The 24583-nt window shown below is 44.7% G+C and overlaps 4 protein-coding genes across 5 annotated transcripts; 2 read left to right on the forward strand and 2 right to left on the reverse strand.

Moving 5' to 3' along the window:
* Positions 1-280: 280 nt before the first annotated feature.
* Positions 281-6204, reverse strand: LOC120832865 (general transcription factor IIF subunit 2). 2 transcript variants are annotated; one of them, XM_040199513.2, is made up of 9 exons: positions 5909-6204; positions 5602-5675; positions 5367-5391; positions 5006-5144; positions 3174-3233; positions 1690-1771; positions 1340-1439; positions 1007-1150; positions 281-840 (listed from the first exon to the last, which is right to left on the reverse strand). In XM_040199513.2, the coding sequence occupies exons 1-9, from the start codon at positions 5972-5974 to the stop codon at positions 718-720; spliced, it is 813 nt and encodes a 270-aa protein (XP_040055447.1). In that variant the 5' UTR covers positions 5975-6204; the 3' UTR covers positions 281-717. The 2 variants fall into 2 exon arrangements, with proteins under 2 accessions (XP_040055447.1, XP_040055455.1); XM_040199521.2 differs by lacking the exon at positions 3174-3233 and having other exon boundaries at positions 5909-6127.
* Positions 6169-8482, reverse strand: gpalpp1 (GPALPP motifs containing 1). Its single transcript, XM_040199500.2, has 7 exons — positions 8192-8482; positions 7951-8080; positions 7766-7861; positions 7445-7697; positions 7129-7293; positions 6946-7047; positions 6169-6843 (listed from the first exon to the last, which is right to left on the reverse strand). The coding sequence occupies exons 1-7, from the start codon at positions 8277-8279 to the stop codon at positions 6625-6627; spliced, it is 1053 nt and encodes a 350-aa protein (XP_040055434.2). The 5' UTR covers positions 8280-8482; the 3' UTR covers positions 6169-6624.
* Positions 8483-8845: 363 nt separating this feature from the next.
* Positions 8846-14836, forward strand: ercc3 (excision repair cross-complementation group 3). Its single transcript, XM_040199542.2, has 15 exons — positions 8846-9022; positions 9473-9672; positions 9784-10020; positions 10133-10182; positions 10276-10411; positions 10756-10926; positions 11094-11298; positions 11570-11884; positions 12057-12241; positions 12636-12838; positions 12948-13044; positions 13328-13445; positions 13543-13661; positions 14185-14334; positions 14453-14836. Exons 1-15 carry the CDS (start codon positions 8995-8997, stop codon positions 14588-14590), a joined length of 2352 nt encoding a protein of 783 aa, XP_040055476.2. The 5' UTR covers positions 8846-8994; the 3' UTR covers positions 14591-14836.
* A 4131-nt stretch (positions 14837-18967) lies between these two features.
* On the forward strand, positions 18968-24580 carry cyp27c1 (cytochrome P450, family 27, subfamily C, polypeptide 1). The gene is made up of 9 exons (XM_040202708.2): positions 18968-19461; positions 20230-20420; positions 20550-20749; positions 20863-21072; positions 21571-21734; positions 22718-22884; positions 22997-23075; positions 23284-23487; positions 23952-24580. The coding sequence occupies exons 1-9, from the start codon at positions 19171-19173 to the stop codon at positions 24069-24071; spliced, it is 1626 nt and encodes a 541-aa protein (XP_040058642.2). The 5' UTR covers positions 18968-19170; the 3' UTR covers positions 24072-24580.
* The last annotated feature ends 3 nt before the right edge of the window (positions 24581-24583 follow it).

Genomic DNA, 24583 nt, shown 5'->3' on the forward strand with positions numbered 1-24583 from the left:
TGCTGATATCATTACTAAACCTGTGTTTGAACATTTTGATATAATTGATTCTTGAGCCTCAGCTGGAAGAGATTTGTGTGTGTGTGCCCGCGCATTTATTACTTTGCTGAAAAGTGACCCGTTGAAGTGCAAAGTAACTTGCAGTAGTAAAGCTTTAAGACATTTAAAGCAATTGAAAATGGCTCAGTTGTCTGCTGAACCTGCAGTGAATGGTTGGCATGGTCAAACATTTTCCACTTGTATGTGTAATGCCGCTAATTTGTTATCGACTGAAACAAAATGTAGAAAAACATTTATTGCACAATTCGTCTAAACTGCAGATGAGACACAGGCCGCCTTAAGCACATGTAGCAAGACTTGCAGCAATAATGCCTGTCTTCAGGTAAAATTAGTAACACTGAACTTCCTCGGCACATGTCAGGTGGGCAGTGGGAACTACCTATCATTTAAAAAATAATGGTAAAACTGCATTCCTATATGCAAAATGCTACGTATGTCCTGAGCCTCTGGCACAGAACCACCATCTTACAGAGGCCTCAAGGAGTAACTTGAATTGGTGCCCTTGTCTCCTACAAAATAACCAGATGCAACCTCACTGAATCACAACCTGCAGAGGAGCTCATCCATTGTTGCTTTGGCTGGAAGAAAAAGAATCCAGACACCAACACATACTGGGAGGGTCAGCGCCTCTATCAAAATAAGATGGCGGCACATCCTCTATTCGTCAGTCTTTTCCTCCCCTTGGTAATGTCTGTATTCTGGTTTGAGCTCCCAGGTGTTCTTGTGTGTTCCCTTCACGTTGTAGAGGCCAATGCCACGCAGGATTTCCTTTAGGTATGTCTGAAAAAAGAAAAATGGGCAGAAGATGAATATTATTCTCCATGAATCAGTGATTTAGTCAACAATTTGCACAAGAAAAAAGCTTGCGTCTTGATGTTTTCAGTGATCACAGAGTGCTGGACTGGGTCCACATTGACAGGCTGTTGGATGTAGAAACACATCTTACCACAGGCTGTTTGGTGATATCCACCAGATCTTTGATGTTGTAGTACTGATGCTTTTCAAAAGCAGAGAACAGCATGTCCAACACCTGCGGTTTTTCTCCTCTTGCTCTCTTGCCCTCCTCCTTCTTTCTCCGCTCGTACTCCAGCTGTGGCCAAAAGTAGAAGAGCCGGAGGTCAGGAAACACATTCATCGTACGCAGCCATGTCAACAATACTAAAGGCTTTTCCCCCTCTTCAGTAACCATCAACATTAACCCCATGTGCTTTCAACTTTATGGTGCAGCATCAGGAAACGTTTGTATGTGCGGCTACGTGGAGAACGGAACATGTCTTACATTGTTTGGATGGTTGGATACTGGTTTGTAGTTGGTGGTGACAGCCGTCTTCAGCTGTTGTGACAGCCTGACCGGCTTAGCCAACTCTTCAATTTGCAACCTGTTGGGACAGTGACAATTACCTACACACGACACACACTGAGTAGACTTGAAAAAACCACAACCACCCGTGTGATACAACGCAGTGTGTTACCAAGTGCATGTTATTTAACTCACTTGTGTGGTTATAAATAATAAAGATCAAATGGACCTTTTTAAACATGAATTATACATTTCTTCAAATGGTTATAGCAGACTAATATTTAACACACTAACTGGAGTGTGCAAACAATTTGGCACAGAATGCAGACCTCTTAAGCCTCATGTAGCTCTCGCTGACAGCAGGTCTGCACTCGGCCCTCTGCACGACCACTCCCTCCAGGGCGATTTTATCTGAAAGAGACGGCAGGTTGTTAATGGTGGTTAACAGCAAACCAACACTTGCATTTTAAGTGCATGTCTCCAGTAAGGAAGGGTCATCGGTTCCATGTTGCTAGAGGAGAGGTGATGAAAGCGGACGCTGGATGATTGACTGGATAATGTGTTACATTACATGTTGTACACGATATGTACGTGAATGTCATTCAGTCCAGGGGTTTTACAAACTGCGTAATTTTGCTTTTATCACCAAGATACCAAAACTCCACTCACCATAATGTGAAGGTTACAAACCGCCCAACATGCACATCTGACCTCTCACTCTGCTGTTACTATTATTCAGTCCACGGTGGACTCTAATTCAGTCCATTTGTTGTCTTTGCTTCAGCAAAAAGCCACCAATGTCCGTACAATGGGCCCTGAATCTGTTCATTCATCCTCTACACTCCTTACAGTCTGGACTGGTCCTCATTCAATCGCAGGGCTGACATCTCTCTGTGGAGTCACCAACTAACCTCCTCCGTGGCGCACGTCTTTGGACTGTGGGAGGGAGCAGGAGTGCCCGGAGACACGGGGGCAACATGCAGACTCCACACAGAAAGGCCAGGACTTTCTTGCTGGGTGCCACCCCTCACTGTCAATCATCCATATATCAAATAACATAACCTCTTTGTCTTTCACGTTTCCCCCGAGGCTCCAGTGGGTTAAATATGCTGACTCGCGGCTCAGAAAGGTGGTCACACTGTGTGCAGACTTACTTACTGAATGAGAAACGTTTGGGTCAAGTACCATTGTTCTATGCTGTATTACGTATTAATCAGTATTAATGACAATAACGTCTTATACTATGTAACAAAAGGTAATCTGAAGTCACTTTGGCCTACAGCTTTAGAAGTATTACTGGTCCTAATCTACTTAAACATTAAGGAGGTGAGGAATTTGAAAGAGAATGTTCCTGAAGCCATTAACGACACCTCACCATAATCTACACATATTAAGGTCCCAAATGGCTTATTTTCTTGTATTTCTAAAGGAAGGTGACTCATGTACAGAATGGATCACAACTAACATTTAGAAACAATCAAGAAATCAATTCTCTTCGCCAACACAATGCCACAACTGGACTGGCAGCACCACGAGCAGGTAGCAGCCGCTTTTCCACCCTCCATTCAGGACGGTGCAAACAAAGTGCAGAAGCTTCATACGAATTGTGCAATTTATGCTCAGAAACAGAGGCTGCTTGTGTGTTCCGGGGGCAAAACTGTGCTCCACACGAGGACAATGGTAGCAACACATGCACCGTCCAAATGGGTTGCTATTGTGACACGCCACCTATTAACAAAAATGAACAGACGCTCTTTGTGTCTGAGTCCCAGTGTTGCAACTAGGTCACTCGCTGGCGAAACGTAGGACTCACCTGGACCTGCCCCCGCCCCCGAAACTGAGCTGCTGCCATCAGATCTTTCTTCTGACTGGCCTACAGGAAGGGAGGGAGGGTTGGTAAACATGGAAGTACAGGGGATGGAAGACGGAGGGAGAAGGAGATCGAACAACAAGAACCACAACCAAGGTTTAGTTGCACACCAAAACGTTGAATCCCACGCGCGTGGATGAGCGAAGCGAGCATGCCCTCTCAAGAAAAGCAAGCACGGACACTCTGTGCCACCACAAACACACATCCATGACAAATCCTGACCCCCAAGCAGATTGCCTTTGCTCATGAGAACGTTGTATGTTACCAAATAAGAGGTAAGAAATTGCCATTTGGACAAGGCTGCGGTGTACCGGTACTAGAAAGGTACCGCGGTACCCTTACGTTGAACACAATACGGTTTGGAATTTATTTTTAGTACCGGTACGCAATCAGAGCGTTTGGCCGCTTGCAAGACATCTCGTTAGCGATGTTAGCACGCTTGTTATAACACGCTCGGACATTCATGCTAGTATTAAGTGCTCTCGCGTCGGCTTCTTTGCAATGTTGTTGTGAGCTACAGAGCTGCCAACTTTTGCATGTGGGCCTATATAATCATTAGGTCAGAATGCACACGCAATCGTACCAAATAATACACACTTGATGTTGGTGGAGCCTGAGGGTGGATCCTCACCTAATTATTTTTATTTTTAGTTAATATGAATGTGAGAACATCAAACTCTATATGCAAGTAAATGAAGCATTGTTTATCCAACAGTCAAGCAGATGCCAGGTAAAAAAGGGAACCGTACAGATGTTTTATTTAGTACTATCGTAGATAAATATCCTCCAGTTTTGTATTTGTGGTATTGTATCGTAAGTATCGGGTACCGTGATATTTTGGCAGGTATAGTATCGAAGTCATTATTTTGTTATCGTGACAATGATCCCTCTCAGTGTTTTCTGTCAATATAGTGAATTTTATTAGATATGATGTCTTACAATATCACTTACTTGAGAAAAACTCACACGCACAAAGTAAATCTCTGACGCACAAAGTAAATCTCACACGCACAAAGTAAATCTCACACGCACAAAGTAAATCTGTCACGCACAAAGTAAATCTCTGACGCACAAAGTAAATCTCTGACGCACAAAGTAAATAAGCACATTAGGGGCTTTATCGACGTGAGCTCAGCTGTGTTTCCTTGAACACCGAGTAAGGGGAGGCGAGCCGCCCTTCCTAGAGTCTGTAATCCATTTTTCACGTCTACAATTGTCCCCTCTTCGCTTCGCAACACCCGCGGCCACACAGACATGTGGGCGCATACAAGAACGTGTACGCAGCGAGCCCCCCTCCCTCCCGGCGACGAAGTGTGTTGATATTGATGATCTGTATATGGGGCCACGGTGCCTGATCTCAAATCTGGTCTGCTGGGATGACGGACACACAGATCACACTGGATGAAGACAAACACGCCTCTTTTGTTTTCCGCAGGGTTTTCACTTATTCGCTATGAACAGCACGGGACACTTCAGCACAGTCTCTTATGCATACTCGGTTAGCACTGTGGACAACCTCACACTCTGGGCAAAATGCGTTGATCGTTCGACACACACAGAGAGACAAGCAGGGCGGGCCAGAGGAAGACTTAGCAGGACGGGCGCCTTTGACACCTGGCCACACGGAACTCACCTCCGGGCTCCGGGACGCACGGATCATTCACATTACAGGACATTTCACTTAAGGTCTGCGATGCGTGACTCGTTTCCCAAGAGAAAAAAAAAAAACCTCGGCGTCCTCCGACGGGGCTCAGGATTAAAAACCGGAAACTCACCCGATGAATTCTCGGTGAAGACCGCCAGCGTCTGACCTCCCACCGTCTGCATGGTGAACGGGTGCTCGCGAGGCGCCGACACAGACTTGTCCTCGATGCCCTCGATCACGGTCAGCTCTTCGTTCAGAGTGAAAGACACCTGTGAAGAGCAGCGTCCTTCAGTTAACACGCTCAGCGTAAATCATCCATCAGCTAAATGTCACAGGAGAAATGTGAGAATCTGATGGTGGATTGCACATTTACTGTCTTCAGCCTTTATAAAGAAATTCACATTTTGTCTAAAACTACGTAGTGTAGAACATCTCAGGTAGATAAGTACTTATGAATGATTGTGTCATAACACGTTTCCAACATCACTTACCTCTGCTTTTCCTTGGTTTCCTTTCCTTGGAGATCCACAGAATGAGAACATTAGAATGAATTCATTAGCAGGAATAGTTATTATTAGTAGTAGTAGTAGTAGTAGAATAACACAAGCATTACTTGTATTACACTCTAGTTAACACAATCGGTTCACCTTCCAAACTATAATAACCATCACATGATGTAAACTGAGGTTAACTGCTCTTCCAGTGATGTTCAGTTGTTTCACCTACTTGGATATTCGCAGTTTGCCGACGTCTCCTCTGCCGGTCGCTTTGGCCCATTGCTGAGAGAGATATTTGGGTACCTGCACAAAGAGACGTGACCCTTACGACCTTACGGGGGTGCTTTCAACCTTTCAGTATTGATGGAAGAGCTAACCCTTTCACACGTGGTCAACACATGTTACTACGATGGGTAGCCGAGACCAGTTTCATGTAAGTTAGCTAACCAACACGTATTGAATTTAGCTTCATTCGATCGATGCTAAGCTACGTCGTGCTAGCATTGGGTCGCTTTCTGTTATGTAACGTTACGCACCTTTACAAGCCACACACCCGTGTTCTGCTTGGCACCAGTTAAATCCACTTCTCCTTTGTCTGACATGCTTTAAAATGATGCTTCTGGCAGTTTAAAACGTGCTGGGTTGCATTAGACTGTAGTTAACGACGCACACCACACGCATGCGCAAAAGAAATTATGAAAGTACGGCGAGCCAGAAGCTTCATATCAGTGTGCGCCTTCTTCAATTTTTCCCCCAAAAGACACACGCGCACACACACACACACACACGAAACATAAATGGTTTGAACACATTTAATGAACCTAAAAAATGCAAATATGTCTATTGGACACATACAGAATATATGAGAGTATTCAACGTGATACATTTTACGCAAATCTATACAGTACGACATTTTGAAAAAAAACAAATCACTATATGAATTCAAGTAAAATATGTAATTTATTTCCCCAATATTTCCACCTGTCTGCTGAAAAAATACAAGCTCCACTGGCTGCTGCTTTATTACAGCTTAAAACACAAGCTTTCCACCACGTCGGTGTAATTTCCTACAAATTGCCATTTCTTTAATATACTTTTTGGTTAAGTTAAGCTGAATTCTACTTTCCCCTTTTTTGTAACAAAAGAATCCGTACAAACAGTCCATATTTTTACAAAACCTCTATGGAAAAATCGACGTCTAGTCAATGGCAGTTCGCCATTGAAAAGAAAAAACGCAAACATATTGACAATGTCACAGGAACATTCGGTCGCTGCTGTGGGAGAATCGCGTGTTCAGTTCCTGAGATTTCTTCAACAGCCGCTGCTTCTGCGCTTCATCGAAGCGATTCACCTGCAGGTCTTCCTCCCGATCGAATGCTCTCCTCTCCACTGGTTTGTCGGCCTTCTCCTTTGCTTTTTCCTTTATCTTCTTTGTGTGCATACTGACCAGAGACTCAGCACGTTTAGACTCCTGATAAGGTGGGGCGGATGGAATAACTTTAGTCCGGTTTAATGGGATCTAATGGGATCATTGCATCTGGCATTCATTCAACACGTGGACAATACCACTTACGTTATACTTCGACACTTTTTTGGCCATTTCCACATCCTTTTGGGAGATTAGCGGGACGTCGTCTGCCTCCTCCTCACCCTTCTTCTTTTTCTCAAGGCGTTCCTATCGGTCAAGAATAAACCAATGAAATGCAGCGAGAAAATATTCAAGCCACAAAAGGAGGAATTATTTCGCATTCAATACCTCGAGCTTGCGCTCCCGGTCTGCTGGCGTATCCGTCCAAATAGAGCGATCCTTGTTCTTCGGACCGGACTTCTTCTTGAAGGTCCGAGCCCCCAGGCCGATGTGCTGCAGTTCTGGTGGAAGCTCCGTCATCCACGTTTCTCTGGCCACCACCTCGGGAGTGTTCTGTTCACACGGAAATACATGCAGGGAAAAATGCCTATAGCGGGAGGAGGAAAACTTTGAAAGACATGAAAGATTTTCTGTGCCGTTTGACTACTCCCTCTTTAAAAACCCTTCGGTCTGCATTTAACTAAATGATAAGATGAGGACTCACATCTCCGGTCAGCTTGTCTTTCATCCGGCGCGCTCTGCGCTCAAAGTCCAGGGCCACAGAGTCCTCGATGGGGCCTGTGGGCGGCATGGGCCCAATCACGTCCTCGTCCCCGCTGCTGGAGGACTCCGCCTGGTACCCGGGGGGCAGGGCGGGCCCTGGGAAATCCTCTCCATCTTCATCGTCGTTATCATCGTCGTCTTCATGAGCTGCCCTGCGAAACCCAGGAGGCAACGCTGGTCCCAGCACGGGGGGCCTGAGGCAACGCAATGCGGTTACGGCTCACACACCTTTATCCGCAACACAAATAATCACCTTGCTTACCTTTCTGGTGAACTTTGTTGTTTCCTGAATCCTGGTGGTAATGCTGGTCCAAAAAAACCATCATCTCCTGTTTCTTTAACCTTTATGTTCTCCACCCTGATAACAACAACAAAAAACAAAACATTCTAGCGTTTTGTTTGTCGGGGCATTCATTTTTATAACTTGTGGTCCACCAATAAACCTACTTTTCTGCAGATCTTTCTGCAGCGGTGTGTTTCGTTCTGGCTCTTTTGGGGGACACTTCGTGTTCACTGTCATCCGAGGAGCTCGAAGATCCTGCGCGTTTATACCCGGGAGGCAAAGCAGGGCCAGAGACTAAAACAGAACCAGGCAAATAACACGCACTACCATGGAAAGAGCACCGAGATGCCGACCGTACATGTGATCCAAAGCAACTGTGGGATAGGACCCTATGACGTTACTTACATCCATCCTCATAATCAGAGTCTTCGTCGCTCTCTTCCTTTTTAAACATCCGGGGCACAGCGGGGCCGATCGCTCTATCAGACGACATAATTGACACGGATGACTCGAGTTCACGTTGCTTACACTCACTCGCGTAGTTTAACGTAGTCGATTTCTATTAGACGTTTTTAAAATAAGAAAAGGCTGCCCCGTGGACCAGAGAAACCTCGAAGCGCGAATTTGACCTTTTACCCCGGAAGTTAAACAGTATTTAAGTGAAGTCAAGTTAGCAGCATAACACACTGTTGTTGCACTGCCAGAATAAAAGCACAAGCCATACAATGTACTTTATTTGATACACTATTGTACCTTATCGTGAGTGTTACTTTGGCACACTACAATTCAGACAGTATCGTTAATGATTACGGTTTGAGTAATAAAACATGTTTGGTTAATGTTAGGGTTTTTTTTTAAATTATACTGAATACTGAATCAATACCTCTGTAAGTTGTATCACAAACAGAAAGGTGATTAGCTTTATTTGATATGCATGCGTAAGCATACATGTTAATTATCATTAACTATTATTTCAGAAGACTTCTATGTATTTAGAATCTGGAAAAAAAGGAGTACATTTTTCTCAGCGTCCTCAGACTTTATTTTGAAGGCGGAGGAATAACCTCCTCCGTTATTTTAGGATACTTGACACCAGTATTGTGTCGTAGCGACACAGCAACTGCCCATCTTTGTGGACACTCAGGAAGACATCAGACAGATCATGAAGTCATGTTTTCAAAGAAATTGTCTATTTAAGAATTTGTAAAATGGGTAAAAGAGATAAAGGAGACCGGGGTGAGAACACATTGAGCTGTTATTAGCTATCTATGGCGAGCTGAGCGTTATCGTGTATTGAAACACATGCGATCCTCATGTGCAAGTGTTGTCGAATGCCTCCTTTGGTTTTGCCTTGTTAAATGAGCAGTTGTAGCGAAAGTGTAAAACAGGCTGAATTTCTATATCAAAACACAGTAATGGCTGAAATACGTGTGTAGTATTTGAGCTCACGTGGTTTGTTTACGCAGTGACCTGTGTGTTAAAACGTCTTACATACCAGCAAAATACATTCCTGCAAAAAATAAGTTGTCATGTCTGGGTTTAAAAAAAGAGTACTTACGTTAAATACGTTGCCACGAGTTTTATAAAATCCTTGAACCAGATAAATAACATCGATACATTTCTGTTCTCTGATATTTGTGCACCTATACTGACATTTATTTCAAACTCATGCGTGTGGTCTCACAGAGAAGAAGTCGAAAAAGCGTTTCTATGAGGAGGAGGACGAGGACGAAGATGTTGTGGGAGGCGAGTCTCAGGAGGCCATACCTGCTGCTGCGGGGAAACAAGTGGACGAGTCCAGTACCAAACTGGATGAATATGGCGCCAAAGACTACCGGGTTCAGATGCTGTTAAAGAATGACCACTCTTCACGGCCCCTCTGGGTGGTAAGATGTGCTCACATGTTTGATTTCCTCACTTGAGACGGTTCACTATTTTTACAGGTTTAAAGGATTCTCTTTGTTTTTCCCTTTTCCTCTCCTCATCTTTTCCTCCAGGCTCCAGATGGACACATCTTCCTGGAAGCCTTCTCACCCGTGTACAAGTACGCCCAGGATTTCATGGTGGCCATTGCCGAGCCGGTGTGCAGGCCTAACCACGTGCACGAGTACAAACTGACAGCCTATTCGCTGTATGCAGCTGTCAGTGTGGGACTGCAAACCTCTGATATTGTAGAATACCTGCAGAAACTCAGCAAGACGTCTGTGCCGGATGGAATCGTGCAGTTCATTAAGGTCTGAATGAGAGAGTCTCTGTACAGGGAGATTTCCAAAAGTATTATTATCAATGCCACGTGTGCAAATTTGGTTATTTGGTCGCTGAATTTGCCTCCTTTCCTCCTCTCAGCTCTGCACGATGAGCTACGGCAAAGTCAAGCTGGTGCTTAAGCACAACAGGTAAAATCAGTCCAGCAACCTCTGCCTCTGTCTGGACATTCCTTTTCATCCCGTCGGTGCTCTTCTTAAACTGGGCTCCCTGTCCACATGCAGGTACTTTGTTGAGAGTGCCTTCCCCGACGTGATCCAGCGGCTTCTCCAGGACTCGGTGATCCGCGAATGTCGTCTCCGCACTGCGGACGGAGCCGACGCGGAGCTCATCACTGAAGTCATCCAGAGCAAGTCGGCGGTATGCCCTCCAAAACCTTTTAATGCTCGCACAAAAACATGTAAAGTCATTTATTTCTGCTTTAATTTGGGGTTCATGAATTCAAATACATACATGTTTATGTTTAATATTCAATAACAGGTGAAGATGCAAAGATGAAAAAGTTTATACCAAATCTCAAAAGTGACATTTACCATGACAATTATTGAAACATTTTGAAAAGTGTGATGTAATGTTGCCATATAGTGTCTTGGGATGTGCTGACATTAGAACGACATAGTGTGTGACTGACTGTAGACGCCAAAAGAAGTTGAAACTCCCGTCCTGGTCGTACACTTAAATTCTCCCTTTGTGTCTCCTAAAAGATTTCCAAGTCCATCGAAGAAAAGGGGGCTGCTTCCACCTCACAGCAGCCCGGCGATGGACAACCCTCCACCCAGCAGGTCCCTGACGACATCTTCAGCTACTATGAGCAGATGGATAAAGAAGAAGAGGAGGAGGAGGAGACTCAAACTGTGTCTTGTGAGATTCGCCAGGTGGACTTTACATTTCAGTTATTCTTCTTTTCCTGGTTCACTACTTAATCATGTTACGCTACCACGTCGATATATTTTGTGGCTTCATTTCAGAATGAAGCACCGTGTTTTTACGATCGTATTTCTGTGCCCTAATCCCCGAACGGCTCTTCCCCGATCGGGTGTAGGAGATGATCGAAGACCTGCAGAAGCGCTGCATTCAGCTGGAGTACCCCCTCCTGGCCGAGTACGACTTTCGCAACGACACGGTCAACCCCGACATCAACATCGACCTGAAGCCCACCGCTGTGCTGCGGCCCTACCAGGAAAAGAGTTTGCGCAAGATGTTCGGGAATGGACGCGCTCGCTCCGGGGTCATCGTGCTGCCCTGCGGTGAGACGCCTGCCCCGCTGCAGCCGATGGGGGACAGCGAGACAACGAGTGACAGAACAAAAAGGACACGGCCACAGCATTTCGATGCAATATTAATACATTCCTGACTTGAATATGAAATAATAACATGTGAACATTTAGCATTTAGCCCATAATAAACACGGGATAGACTGCTGATCCCTGGTGGACTTCCCTTCATCGTACGCCTTCAACTCAAAGTATGTGAAAAGCTTGTGTGTCTGAATATTTCATCTCCCCTTTTGTTTTCCAGGAGCGGGCAAATCGCTGGTGGGCGTGACGGCAGCGTGCACGGTGCGTAAGCGCTGCCTGGTGCTGGGGAACTCCTCGGTGTCAGTGGAGCAGTGGAAGGCTCAGTTCAAGATGTGGTCCACTATCGACGACTCTCAGATCTGCCGCTTCACCTCGGACGCCAAGGACAAGCCCATCGGCTGCTCGGTGGCCATCAGCACCTACTCCATGCTGGGTCACACCACCAAGCGCTCCTGGGAGGCGGAGAGAGTCATGGAGTGGATGCGGAGCCAGGAGTGGGGACTCATTATCCTGGATGAGGTGCACACGATCCCTGGTGAGCCGTGATTGCACATCAGTTTCCAAAAAAAAAACTCCACATGCGTTCCAGCGTAATGCCGTTGTGCAAAGAGCATTTCAAAGTAATAGCCTGGGATACAATGGGATATCGGTGCCTAACATGGTGGCATTAATCCAAATGTTAACTTAAGTGTTTGCTTTCTCTGTAGCCAAGATGTTTCGTCGGGTTCTGACCATCGTCCAGGCACATTGCAAAATGGGTCTCACTGCCACACTGGTCAGGGAAGACGACAAGATTGTAGACCTGAACTTCCTAATTGGACCTAAACTATTTGAGGCCAATTGGATGGAGCTACAGAACAATGGCTACATTGCCAAAGTCCAGTGTGCCGAGGTGAGTAGAGTACAACAAATTTAGATAAATGGGAAAACATATAATGTTTATAACTACTCTGTGTCAATTGAGTCGTTGTCTCTATATGGACTTTGTAACTTGATAAACATTCAGCTATCCTAAGTGATTGCCTGTCTGGGCAAGGTGCAACAAATGTAATAATGTGTTGTACTAAAGTCTGACATGTAGATGTGTCTGAATAATAAGTAACGTTTTTTTAGGAACAAAGATGGGGAGGTTACGTGGAGGTTTTATGACCCTTACTGTCCCAGGATTCGATAATATTTGACGACGGCTCTTTGATGAAGATGCAGTCAAGATTTAACAGATCAGGGACATTGTGTTCCTGAACTGATGGAGCTATCTGAACATTGCACCCATGTCTGTGCTTCAGGTGTGGTGCCCGATGTCGCCGGAGTTCTACAGAGAGTATGTGGCCATCAAGACCAAGAAGCGCATGCTGTTTTATACAATGAACCCGAATAAATTCCGCGCTTGCCAGTTTCTCATCCACTTCCACGAGCAGCGCAACGACAAGATTATGGTCTTTGCTGACAACGTGTTTGCATTGAAGGAATACGCCATTCGCCTCAACAAGTCAGTTGTTTTCAACACAAGCAGACTTTTCAATATTTCAGTGAACTGCTTATTCAGATCCCATTTCTTGAGGTATTTAATTCGGTTTTGATCTTCCTGTCCTGTCCAGACCCTACATCTATGGTCCGACCTCTCAAGGGGAGCGAATGCAGATCTTACAGAACTTCAAACACAACCCCAAGATCAACACCATCTTTATCTCCAAGGTAGACCGATGCAGTAGGATTTCCTCTATGGAGTCGTGACCGTACTCATTCAGAGCAGTGCCCCCTTCTGGACAGTAGACGTAACACCACTGTAGAAGACAACCGGTTCAGCGTCACTCATTCACCTCGGTGGTTTGTGCCTCGCTCTGTGTTCATATGGACGCTAACGATTGAATAAGATGCAAAAGATATTCCAGTTGTAATTTTGTCAAATATAATTTGATTCTACTGGCTTCGTTTTACAGACATTTACCCTATTCTATAAAAAAACTCCCATAAACAGGTCGGAGACACCTCATTTGACCTGCCAGAAGCCAATGTTCTGATCCAGATCTCCTCCCACGGTGGATCACGCAGACAGGAGGCCCAGAGGCTTGGCAGAGTGTTGAGAGCCAAAAAAGGTCAGTCTGTCAGCAAAAAAACACCTGTATTCTTGGCCCATGCGTGAGATATGCTGATGTAGCTGTTTTGTCTACCTCCGCCCGTCTGCTTGTTTAGGAATGGTAGCAGAGGAGTACAACGCCTACTTCTACTCACTGGTGTCCCAGGACACCCAGGAGATGGCTTACTCCACCAAGAGACAGAGGTTCCTGGTGGACCAAGGTTACAGCTTTAAGGTTTGTCCAGCATTGCAGCCACTTGCCAGCTTCACACAATTTCACCTTATTTTTGTCTCCGGCCCTTCGACTTGCACCACACATTTTACCCTGTTCACACACCGGATTGTACAGTTCTGCCACCGCTCAGATACGTTTGCTCTCCCTCTTTGGCCCTCTTTCAGAATCTAAAGGGGCTAGAGGTTTATTTCACATTCTGGCTGGACTTCACATTGGACACATCCACATCTACATTGGGAGTTGAGGGCCAAAACAGAATGAGGAAGAAAATTAATATTCCGTTCACAGAGATAGTTAAGGGATAGGGGACTGCACACAATCGGTTTCACATCATCTACACATTTGATTGAGAGGACTAGAGTCCGTATAAAATGACAAAATGCCTCAATCTATGTCTTTAACGTATTCAAAAATATGCGTAAAAAGTTACCGCATGATTGTTGGTCGTCATTTATGTGACCCCTCATCCCTGTACCAATAACAAATACCCTCTCTATGATGTTGTGTTCCTCTTTTTTCGCAGGTGATCACAAAGTTGGCAGGTATGGAGGAAGAGGACTTAATGTTCTCCTCGAGAGAGGAGCAACAGCAGCTGCTTCAGAAGGTTCTAGCTGCTTCAGACCTGGACGCTGAGGAGGAAGTAGTGGCCGGGGAAGTGGGTGGACGACCTCAGGTGAGGAACATTGCTGGATCTGGACTCAGAAAGCACACACTCTTTACTTCCTTTACGTTGTGCTATTATATAATAACAATACTCTCACTTGTCTCCAAACCTCCCTCTTCCTAATCAGTTCTCAAGACGGACAGGAACCATGAGCTCCATGTCAGGTGCAGATGACACAGTCTACATGGAATATCAGAGTCGAGGCAGCAAAGCCTCTGCATTGGGCAAAGGCATTCATCCACTGTTCAAGCGCTTCAGAAAGTAGAAGCACTGCCTCACACGCCGGCACTTACTCCGTTCCAACAAGGGAACAGGACAAAGTGTGAGCACAATAATAATGCACATGGACCGGAGAACGCTAGCCCTGTGTGGAATAACCCTTTTATAAATTCTTTTGATGGCTACTTTTCACACAATAAAATGTGGCAAAATAAAGCTGGCATAAGCCGATTACTATAATCTGTTCCTGATGTATACCTTATGTGAAGAGAATTAAAGCTATTTCTCTGAATGCTTTTGTAAGAAGTTGAAATGAATGTTAATCGCTAAACCCTTGTCTGGGGTTTGGGTTCCAAGAACCCGTATTTTTTCAAACTCAGACATTGGCCGTGTCTCATTTACTGTAAAAAACATATATCAGACCACATTTCCATCCACTGCACACCATAAACTTACCCTCCGACCCCCGAAACAGCTTGTTGATATCTCATTATTCATCAAAGTTATGGACAAATTAAGTTTGCAAGGGGTGTGGCCTCATCGTTAAATACCTATAACTTCAAAGTTTTACCTGTCCTTACCAAATCTCTAGGATATGTTCATGTTGAGTCCTTGAGCATACCCTAATTCTTCCAGAATATTTGAACATTAGGGGGCGGTGCAGTCATTCTCTGAATTTTTGCTTTTTTCGTATTTCGTCCGATTCATTTCAAATTCGGGAAATTGATGTTGACACCTGTGTGGGAAAAAGTTCAAGAGTTTTCGTGCAACTACCTGGGCGTGGCCTGGCATCCAATTTGGTCGGTTTCGGTCGATTTTCTTGAAGACGTAAAATGTTAACTCCAAGGAACATTTTTATTTCTGGCCAAAATGTCTTATTCATGATGCTAGCGTAGGCCTTAAAGTATTCCCGTGCAGTGATTTTCAAAAGATTATAGTGCCAATTATTGGCATATTGGCAAGTTATACGTAGTTATACACTTCGATGAGCTACTCTACATACACTCTCTTGAGTTTCCAGTTATTTCTACAAGTCAGATTTTTTCTCTGATAGAGTGATTAGAACAGATACTTCTTTGTCATAAAAAACATTCATGAAGTTTGGTTCTTTTATGACTTTATTATGGGTTAACAGAAAAAGGGACAAAATCTGCTGGGTCAAAAATATACATACAGCATGACATGAATTAGCAGTTTTGGTGCCTTAGAAAGTTGTGTCAATGAAATGAGCTTCATGGCCTCTTAACTTCTTGTGAGTGATCATGAGTGACTACAGCTGGTGACTCTGAGGCCATTAAAATAGGGCTCATTGGATACAAACGCCACAATGGGAAAGTCAAAGGAGCTCAGCATGGATCTGAAAAGTGAAGCATTGACTTGAACAAGTCAGGAAAGTCACTTGGAGCCATTTCAAAGCAGCTGCAGGTCCTAAGAGCAACAGTGCAAACAATTGTTTGTAAGTATAAAGTGAATGGCACTGTTTAGTCACTGCCACGATCAGGAAGAAAACACAAGCTATCACCTGCTGCTGAGAGAAAATTGTTCCGGAGGGTGAAGAGTCAACAGAGAACAACCAAAAAGCAGATCTGTCAAGAATTAGAAGCTGCTGGGATAATGAAGAATGAGGATTACCTTCAAATTCTTAAAGATAACTTAAAATAGTCCGTCCGAAGGTTTGGTCTTGGGTGCAGTTGGGTGTTCCAACAGGACAATGACCCCAAACACACATCAAAAGTGATGATAGAATGGCTAAATCAGGATAGAATTATGGTTTTAGAATGGCCTTCCCAATGTCCTGACTTAAATCCCATTGAGAACATGTGGACAATGCTGAAGTCCATGTCAGAAAGCCATCAAATGTAACTGAACTGCACCAATTCTGTCAAGAGGAGTGGTCAAAGATTCAACGAGAAGCTTGCCAGAAGCTTCTGGATGGCTACCAAAAGCGCCTAATTGAAGTGAAAATGGCCAAGGGACATGTAACCAAATATTAGCACTGCTGTATGTATACTTTTGACCCAGCAGATTTTGTCCCTTTTTCTGTTAACCCATAATAAAGTCATAAAAGAACCAAACTTCATGAATGTTTTTTTATGACAAAGAACTATCTGTTCCAATCACTCTATCAGAGAAAAATCTGACTTTTATATAACTGGAAACCATGACATTATGTTACAAGTCTATGTAAACTTTTGACCACAACTGTACATGTATGACGATTGTTGGACATATGTATAACAGGGAGACTTAGAATAAAGTCTCTTGGGACCATGCTTTTTTTGCACCTTGTGGTCGCTATACTTTGACGAACTCCTCCCGTGGACTTCAAATTTTCACAATCACAAGGCCTTTGTGATTAAAAGTTAACTTTTTGTTACGATACGGTTGCCATGATAACCCGTTATTCACAGTCAAAACAAAGGTGCTTTTGAGGGACTAAATATGCTCCAATCTTTACTAAACTTGAAAAACACAAATAGCGTTTTGGCTCAATAGGCCTCCCCTTCAGTATTCAATGAAGCAGCCCATAGACTATGGTCTAAAATGAACAGGGAGTCAGTCATAATTCCTTTTGTGTGAATATTTCCTCTATTTCTAGACGCTATACTTTGACGAACTCCTCCCTGGCACTTTGTCAGAGCCACTTTAAATTTGGACAGAGCAATCCCAAAGGTATTAAACGTTATTAAAACCTTTTTGTTTTTGAAGATCAAAACGGAGGTGCTTTCGAGCATGATCCAGGTGCACTCATTTGGAGGCCACAGCTTCGATCCAGCTCTGCAGATTTCTCCCTCATATCAGCAGAGGAGGCTTGAAAACAATGAATCATGTTGGTCAAATGTCCCACTGTGACTGACATGACTGGAGTTGTCCACATCCTCACTGGAGAGAAATGATCCACTTGATAATGTGGATCATTTCAGGGTTCAGGTTTAAATAATGGCGACTGTTCTGCAGAGATACATTCAGTGGGTTCAGTTCGCAAAAAATATATCTGCCAGACCGCTCAGAAAGATGTGTACCAAAAAGTTAATACATCTCTGTTTAGCAAGGTTGTGTGATTAGCTCCCAGTCTTTGTCTTGACTGAATGTAGGTGATCCTACATATTTTCCCAACGTTTTGAATATTTTAATACAGCAAGGCCAGTAGCCCAGTGTTAGGGTATTCTGTTCACGGAGCCATAGACTTAGGTTGGAATCCCACATCCACTCTACTTTTTTGTCCCCTTTCTTGTCCCCCCTCCTCCTCGATAGCGCCACCTTCACGCATTCAATGAAGCAGCCCATAGACTATTGTCTAAAACAGTGATTCTCAACTGGTGGGTGAGCGACCCACTATTGGGTCGCTGACCTGTTTTTAATGGGTCGCGGGCCTTTTCCTGGGAAAATAAAAATTGGAATTAACAGCTGGCTGTTTAGTTCTTTCATTAAACTTGTTTTTGTGTTGGCATACATATTCTGTCTCCATACTGTCTCAGGTTCAAACTGCACCATATTTTCATTGAATACATTTGAGAAGTAGAGAATGTTCCTCGCGGCTTGTTATTAAGAGGTGATGGTGGGTCCCGGAGCCAGACCACTTGAGAACCACTGGTCTAAAAATGAACAGGGAGTCAGTCATAACCATTCTTTTTGTGTGAATATTTCCTCTATGTATTTCACTTTGTAGACGCCATGCTTTGACGAACCCCTCCCTGGCACCTGGTCAGAGCCACTTCAAATTTGGACAAAACAATCCAAACGGAGGTGCTTTTGAGGGACTAAACATGGCACACAAATTTAAAGTTAAAGATGTAGTTACTTCGTATGATTTCAATTCTTCCTAATGGCATTTTTGCTCAATAGCGCCCCCTTACACGTGTTCATAAAGCAGCCCCCAGAAAATGCTCATCTGGAGGCCACAGCTTCGATCCCTCATATTACATTACATTACAGGTCATTTTAGCAGACGCTTTTATCCAAAGCGACTTACATTACACTTTAAACCCATGGCTTTTTCACATTTTTTCCCAGGGAGCAATTAGGGGTTAGGTGTCTTGCTCAGGGACACTTCGACATGGAACATGGGGCAGCCTGGACTCGAACCACCAACCTTGTGCTTCCCAGCACATATCATATCATCCTCACTGGATAGAAATGATCCACTTGATAAAAGCAGAGGTCTGTAACAAGGGCCATTCATCGCTGCTTGCACCTTTCATTTTAGTTCAAAAAAAGTTGAGCAAAAAATTAACGTTTCTTCGTAATCCGTCTCAATCTCGATGTGGATCGAGGCTAAATGAGCCAGGCTGTACGGGGATTATAATTAGATTATGCAAACATCCTTTCGTTAATCCCTCTTGTTATTCCCCGTGCGTTTGGCACAGGGGCTAATTGGTCGCGCTGATGTAAGTATGTTAAGTGTCATTGTGTCGCAAACCTTCCCAACTTCCCAGCCGCCCTCCGGGGTAAACGCCCACACCCGAATACAGAGGCATCCCTCCCTCCTTTTCAGCGAACATCCAATCCTCTGCCATTGCTGCGGTTGAATAAGAGACCCTTTAAAAACCCCTCACGATGCATTACGGGCCACCATCACTTCTTCGTATAGAGAGGGGTGCATTGGCGTGAGCCGGGGACGAAACTATGGCCATCCTGAACTCGTTCGCGACAACGTGCTGGAAGAATCTCCAAGGAGAGCGGACGAAGAAGCAGCTGTTCTTCATCTTACGCGCCTTGCATAAGTCCGCGGCCAGCGACGCTTCTGGGCTCTCTGTGGCTGGAGAAGAGGCCATGCCAGACAGACTGATCGCACCGTCCGAGGTCGGCGAGAAAGCCCGAATCATGACGCTGAAAGAAATGCCCGGACCCAGCACCATCTCCAATTTGGTCGAGTTCCTGTGGAGAGACGGTTTCAGCCGAATCCATGAAATCCAGGTGCTTGTTTAACGTCGACTTTCTTTGTGCTTTGTCTCGCTCAGTATGATGGATGAAGTCGTGTCCGTGAGTCTCCCACCCATGGAAGCGAGCCGACGTATTCTCAGCGTCAGCCAGTTTTTGCCACCTATGCGTAAAATGGCACAGATAGTCGCGTAAAAGTGCCAGAAGTTTAGTCGCTGCCAGATTTCCTCTCCCGGGTACGAGTTTCACTGCACTCTCAGAGGGAGTTTAATGCTACAGCCATTGTTCCATAACAGTGCATGGCAAATACTGTGGTGCTCTTTGGGATCAGTCTGCGGGGAACATCTTTAAAAAGCTGCAAAAGGAAATCGCCACTGTAACAACCCTCAGTGTTGATCACTGTGTCACATAAGAGCCCAAAACACTCCGGTTATGTTTGATTCATTCATCACCCCGAACTAATCCCGCATTAGGACAAAGGCGGCCAAAAGTATACGTCATTTTAATTTCTTTAGCCAAAAAAATCGCAAATGACAAATTTGCCTCAGGGGGTTACAGTCTGTACACGTACGACATCCTCTGTCCCAAAACCCTCCCATCAGCAGGAAAAACTCTCCAACAAAAGACCATCCGATGGGCAACAAATGGAGGGGAAGGGGCGTCCTCGACAGACCACAATGGATGTCATGTGCACAGAATGAACAGTTATAAAACCGGAGGAGATTTCCAAAAACAGATTTCAACACATGTGACAACTGTTTTGTTTGTGTGTGTGTGTGTGTGTGTGTCTCCACGGCTACATAGATGGAGCACAGGAAGAAGTTTGGCAAAATCTTCAAATCCCGTTTTGGGCCCCAGCTGGTGGTGTCCGTTGCTGACCGGGACCTGGTGGCCGAGGTGCTGAGGGCTGAGGGGGTGGCCCCTCAGAGAGCAAACATGGAGTCCTGGAAGGAGTACAGAGACATGATCGGCAGCTCCACTGGCCTCATCTCCGCGTGAGTCCCCCCTTCAACCGCGCATCTTAAACTCTGAACGCTAAGGACCTCCTGAAATTTGAATGTGGGATTTCTGTGTGTGTACACGCGGATATAATGCAAAGCGTTGAGTCACGGCTACGTTTTCAGGGAGGGAGAAGATTGGCTGAAGATGCGGAGTGTGCTCAGGCAGCTCATCATGCGTCCCCGGGACGTGGCGGTCTTCTCCGATGACGTGAACAAAGTGGTGGATGACCTCATCAAGAGAGTTTGCATTCTGCGCACCCAGGAGCCCGATGGAGCCACTGTCCTCAATGTCAATGACCTATTCTTCAAATATGCCATGGAAGGTTCGTAAAGAGCCCGCGGAGAGAGGTTGGGAATGAACTTGATGTTGGAAAAGGTGAAATTGAAACAGAAGGTGCAGGTTAGGTAACCGTCTCCCTTTTTCTTGCCGTTACAGGCGTGGCAGTGATTTTGTACGAGTCCCGATTAGGATGTCTGGAAAACGACATTCCCCAGGAAACCCAAGACTACATTGGCGCGCTGCACCTCATGTTCAGCTCCTTCAAGACAACCATGTATGCAGGTGCCATCCCCAAGTGGCTCCGTCCTATCATCCCCAAACCGTGGGAGGAGTTCTGTCTCTCTTGGGACGGCCTTTTCAAATTCAGTAAGTGTCGTCATATTGCGATCAAAGGGCACAAAGAATCTCTGGTAAGAGACTATAAAGTACTTTCAAGTACTTTATAGTCCCTTACCAGGGAGGCCAAAGCACTTCAAATCAGTGCAATCAGTAATATTGGTACATCACCCTAAACACAATTGAGAGTGAGCGATCCGTGACCTGTACATCTTGACATGTTTATAGAGTTGCTTCCCCAAGTGAGTGTAAACATGCAAGACGAGGCTTTCTCTGTATTAAATGGTACAACTTTGGTCTGGTTAAGCATCAGCAACTTTTTTCTTTCTCTTTTTTTCTAAAAAAAAAGCCTGGACTTCAGTGAAAAGGAATGTAGATTTGCATATAAATCTATGCTGCTCTATTGTGGGAGTAAAGGGCGTCTCTACAGTTGTGTTCCTTTTTTTTTCCTTCTCTATTTCCTTCTCTCCCCCCCTCCCCACCACTCCTCTCCCTTCCGTGTATCCCAACACGTTTTTGTGATCCCAGGCCGCTTTCACGTGAACAAGAGGCTTGCGGAGATCAAGGCACAGCTGGAGCGGGGGGAGGACGTGAAGGGGGGGCTGCTCACACACCTGCTCGTTACCAAGGAGATGACCATGGAGGAGATCTACGCCAATTTAACGGAGATGCTGCTGGCCGGGGTTGACACGGTGTGTGTGTGTGTGTGTGTGTGTGTGTGTTTTAATTGTATGTGCGGAGAGGGGTTTGAGGAGTGTAGAGATTATTTCGCCGAGGGAGTGTGTGTGTGTGTGTGTGTGTGTGTGTGTGTGTGTGTGTGTGTGTGTGTCTGCATATTTCAGTCTTTAGTTTCAAGGGTTGGGTTTCAGAGCAGAGAATCAGGAGGTTACGCAATATCCCTCTGACAAACACGTTCTCACTCAGATTTAGTTTCTTCCACACAGGGAGAGCTTTTGTCTTTTTTTCCCCCCCTTTAGCCAGACATCTGTGTTGTGTGTTCAACATTGGAACTTAATGAGATAGCAGCAGCAGTTTTCATCTGCACCAGCGTGTGTGTGTGTGTGTACACCGTTAATTTGTTTGGGGTACTGTCAGAATAATGATAATTATCAGTGTGGAAAGTTTTGTTCTGACCCAGACGGCGAGAGGATGTGTAAAGGATGTGTGTATTTTTATCAAACTTGCGTTAACGGCCAAGTCCTGGTGGGGGGTGGGCTTCGCTCAGCCATTATCTGACCCTGTGCTGTATTTCCCTTTTATTCAAGACACATTAGACCAGACATCCCAGACTGGGCTGAGGTGAGAAGAGGGTTAGCCAGAGGGAGAGCCAAATGTTAGGAGGCTGGCGTCATAAGCGCGGGAGAAAAGACCAGCTGGGTGTTTGTCTGTACTTTGGTGAGCTGTTGCATGTTAGGAGGGGGGTGACAAAGTGGGAGGGAGAGTCTGAAAATGAAGGAGGTGGGGGATGGAGTAGTAAGATAGAATGGTTGGGCTTGTGCAGCGTCTTGTGATTGTCAGTTAAAAGAGCTACTGACCTCCTGGAGGGTCTTTGGTGTCATTTCGAGCAAAACAAGGCTGAATCTCTACCAGTATTTGTCTCCTAAAATCCATGTGTGGACAATTATTGTGAGTACTGCGTATAATATGTTTGTTTGTTTGTTTTCTATTCGTCAAGACCTCCTTCACCCTGTCCTGGGCCAGCTACCTATTAGCACGGCACCCTCACATTCAGCAGCAAATCTTTACGGAAGTGAAGAGGACTCTGGGACCAGGAGCAGTAGCCACAGCCGATGATGTCACTCGTCTGCCTCTCATCAGGGGTCTGGTCAAAGAGACCCTAAGGTACAGACTGAAGGATAGTTGTTTTTTTCCCCCAATTATTTTGCACTCCAACTTTGGCGGAAGATGAATGTTTAGGGCTGTTTAATAGCAGTCTTTGTGTGTCCCCCCCCAGGCTCTTTCCAGTTCTCCCTGGCAACGGACGCATTACCCAGGATGACTTGGTGGTTGGCGGATACTTCATTCCCAAAGGGGTAAGGCCACCGGTGGGAAAATACTTGAGGCCCATTCCACTAGATGCCTGCATGTTAATGAAGAGAAAGCATGACCATAAGAGATACAAAAAAACATCCGAGGGCCCAGACGTAACGTGATGTTGCATTACTCGCACACCCTTCCCTTCCCTTTGTATAATAGTTCAGCTGTTGTCATAACCCTCTTGTTTTTTTCTCACTTTCTTAGACTCAGCTGGCCCTTTGTCACTACTCCACGTCTTTTGAGGAGGAGAACTTTGCCAGTGCTTTAGACTTCCGACCGGATCGCTGGATAAGGAAAGATTCCACAGATCGCGTCGACAACTTCGGCTCAATTCCCTTCGGCTACGGCATTCGGAGCTGCATTGGCAAGAGAGTGGCAGAGTTAGAGATGCATCTGGCTCTCACAAGGGTAGGGCGGGAAAAAAAAACTTGCCACACACATGTGTCTAACACATCTAACAGTATCCACTTGTATGAATGAAGTTCCTATTTTGTTTTATGCATACAGCAGTGCCCAGTCCTTGTCTAACACATATTACTAACTCATTTTAATTCCTAATACTGAGGAAATCCTAGATAATACTAATCAAAGATCTATTTTTCCTTCTATAATAGGCTTTTAAAACAACGCTTGCCAGCTTAAACATTAAAGTGTTTTAATAAATGTTGTTAAATCATGCCATGGAAAATCGACGTTCTTTAATTATTATAGTGTAGTACAAAATAAATTTTTTTTTCAGCAGCCCCCTGAATACTATATACTTTTTTTTAATCTGACAGGTTCTCTGTGCTACTAAATGTTTGGCTTCAATATGACTGTAATCAAAGACTTGTGTACTCTGACTGACTTCTGTGTCTTTGCTCTCTGTGCAGCTAATTCAAAAATTCCACATCTGCGCGTCTCCTCTCACCGCTGATGTCAAGCCCAGAACCCACGGGCTGCTGTGCCCCGCCGCCCCCATCAACCTGCAGTTCATCGACCGCGAAAACTAGCCTGCAACTCTAACGTCTACTGTACTGTAGGTTTTATTTCAAAGCAATGATCATTATTGGCTGTTTGACGTTTTATTATTTCTCGTACTGCGAACCATTGCAGTTTGCCGTGTTGCTCCTTCCTGTATTTTATTAAAAATAGTCAGTGAAAAACACAAACTGTATTATGTTGATGCATAGATAAGCAGTTTTCTTTCTGTTTTTGAGAAAGTCACTAAGAATATTGGTGGGTATGAATGTACTGAGGTTTTTTATAAGCGGGACATTGTGTATATAATCAGCTTTCATTTTTCCACTTTAGCTGATATCTTGATCTTATTGAGAGGGTTGTTGAATAGATTTTGCAAGAGGGGACCAGTTTGTCCTATCCTGCAGGATCACACTGGTTTATATGAAAGAATTAAAGCTTATCTTTTATAGTTATGTGCTCTTCTATCTTTCACTGTGCTGTTTTTATAGTTGATCAAGTGAAACTAAGAAACAAATAAAGATCAAAATTGTATTTGAAACGT

The sequence above is a fragment of the Gasterosteus aculeatus genome, chromosome 12 (genome assembly GCF_964276395.1).
Source record: "Gasterosteus aculeatus chromosome 12, fGasAcu3.hap1.1, whole genome shotgun sequence".
Lineage (NCBI taxonomy): Eukaryota > Metazoa > Chordata > Actinopteri > Perciformes > Gasterosteidae > Gasterosteus > Gasterosteus aculeatus.

What these genes read in the sequence shown, in the direction of transcription:
- cyp27c1 (XM_040202708.2), top strand. Translation starts at nt 19,171, where the DNA reads ATGGCCATCCTGAACTCGTTCGCGACAACGTGCTGGAAGAATCTCCAA. An exon ending in CTTCAAATATGCCATGGAAG is followed by an intron (nt 20,750 to 20,862) that starts GTTCGTAAAGAG and finishes TTGCCGTTACAG; the next exon opens with GCGTGGCAGTGATTTTGTAC. An exon ending in GGACGGCCTTTTCAAATTCA is followed by an intron (nt 21,073 to 21,570) that starts GTAAGTGTCGTC and finishes TTGTGATCCCAG; the next exon opens with GCCGCTTTCACGTGAACAAG.
- gpalpp1 (XM_040199500.2), bottom strand. Translation starts at nt 8,279, where the DNA reads ATGTCGTCTGATAGAGCGATCGGCCCCGCTGTGCCCCGGATGTTTAAA. An exon ending in GCAGAAAGATCTGCAGAAAA is followed by an intron (nt 7,862 to 7,950) that starts GTAGGTTTATTG and finishes TGTTGTTATCAG; the next exon opens with GGTGGAGAACATAAAGGTTA. An exon ending in ACCGGGAGCGCAAGCTCGAG is followed by an intron (nt 7,048 to 7,128) that starts GTATTGAATGCG and finishes CTTGACCGATAG; the next exon opens with GAACGCCTTGAGAAAAAGAA.
- ercc3 (XM_040199542.2), top strand. Translation starts at nt 8,995, where the DNA reads ATGGGTAAAAGAGATAAAGGAGACCGGG. An exon ending in CTGGTGCTTAAGCACAACAG is followed by an intron (nt 10,183 to 10,275) that starts GTAAAATCAGTC and finishes GTCCACATGCAG; the next exon opens with GTACTTTGTTGAGAGTGCCT. An exon ending in TGTCTTGTGAGATTCGCCAG is followed by an intron (nt 10,927 to 11,093) that starts GTGGACTTTACA and finishes GATCGGGTGTAG; the next exon opens with GAGATGATCGAAGACCTGCA.
- LOC120832865 (XM_040199513.2), bottom strand. Translation starts at nt 5,974, where the DNA reads ATGTCAGACAAAGGAGAAGTGGATTTAACTGGTGCCAAGCAGAACACG. An exon ending in GAAACCAAGGAAAAGCAGAG is followed by an intron (nt 5,145 to 5,366) that starts GTAAGTGATGTT and finishes TGCTCTTCACAG; the next exon opens with GTGTCTTTCACTCTGAACGA. An exon ending in GGGGGCGGGGGCAGGTCCAG is followed by an intron (nt 1,772 to 3,173) that starts GTGAGTCCTACG and finishes CGTCTCTTTCAG; the next exon opens with ATAAAATCGCCCTGGAGGGA.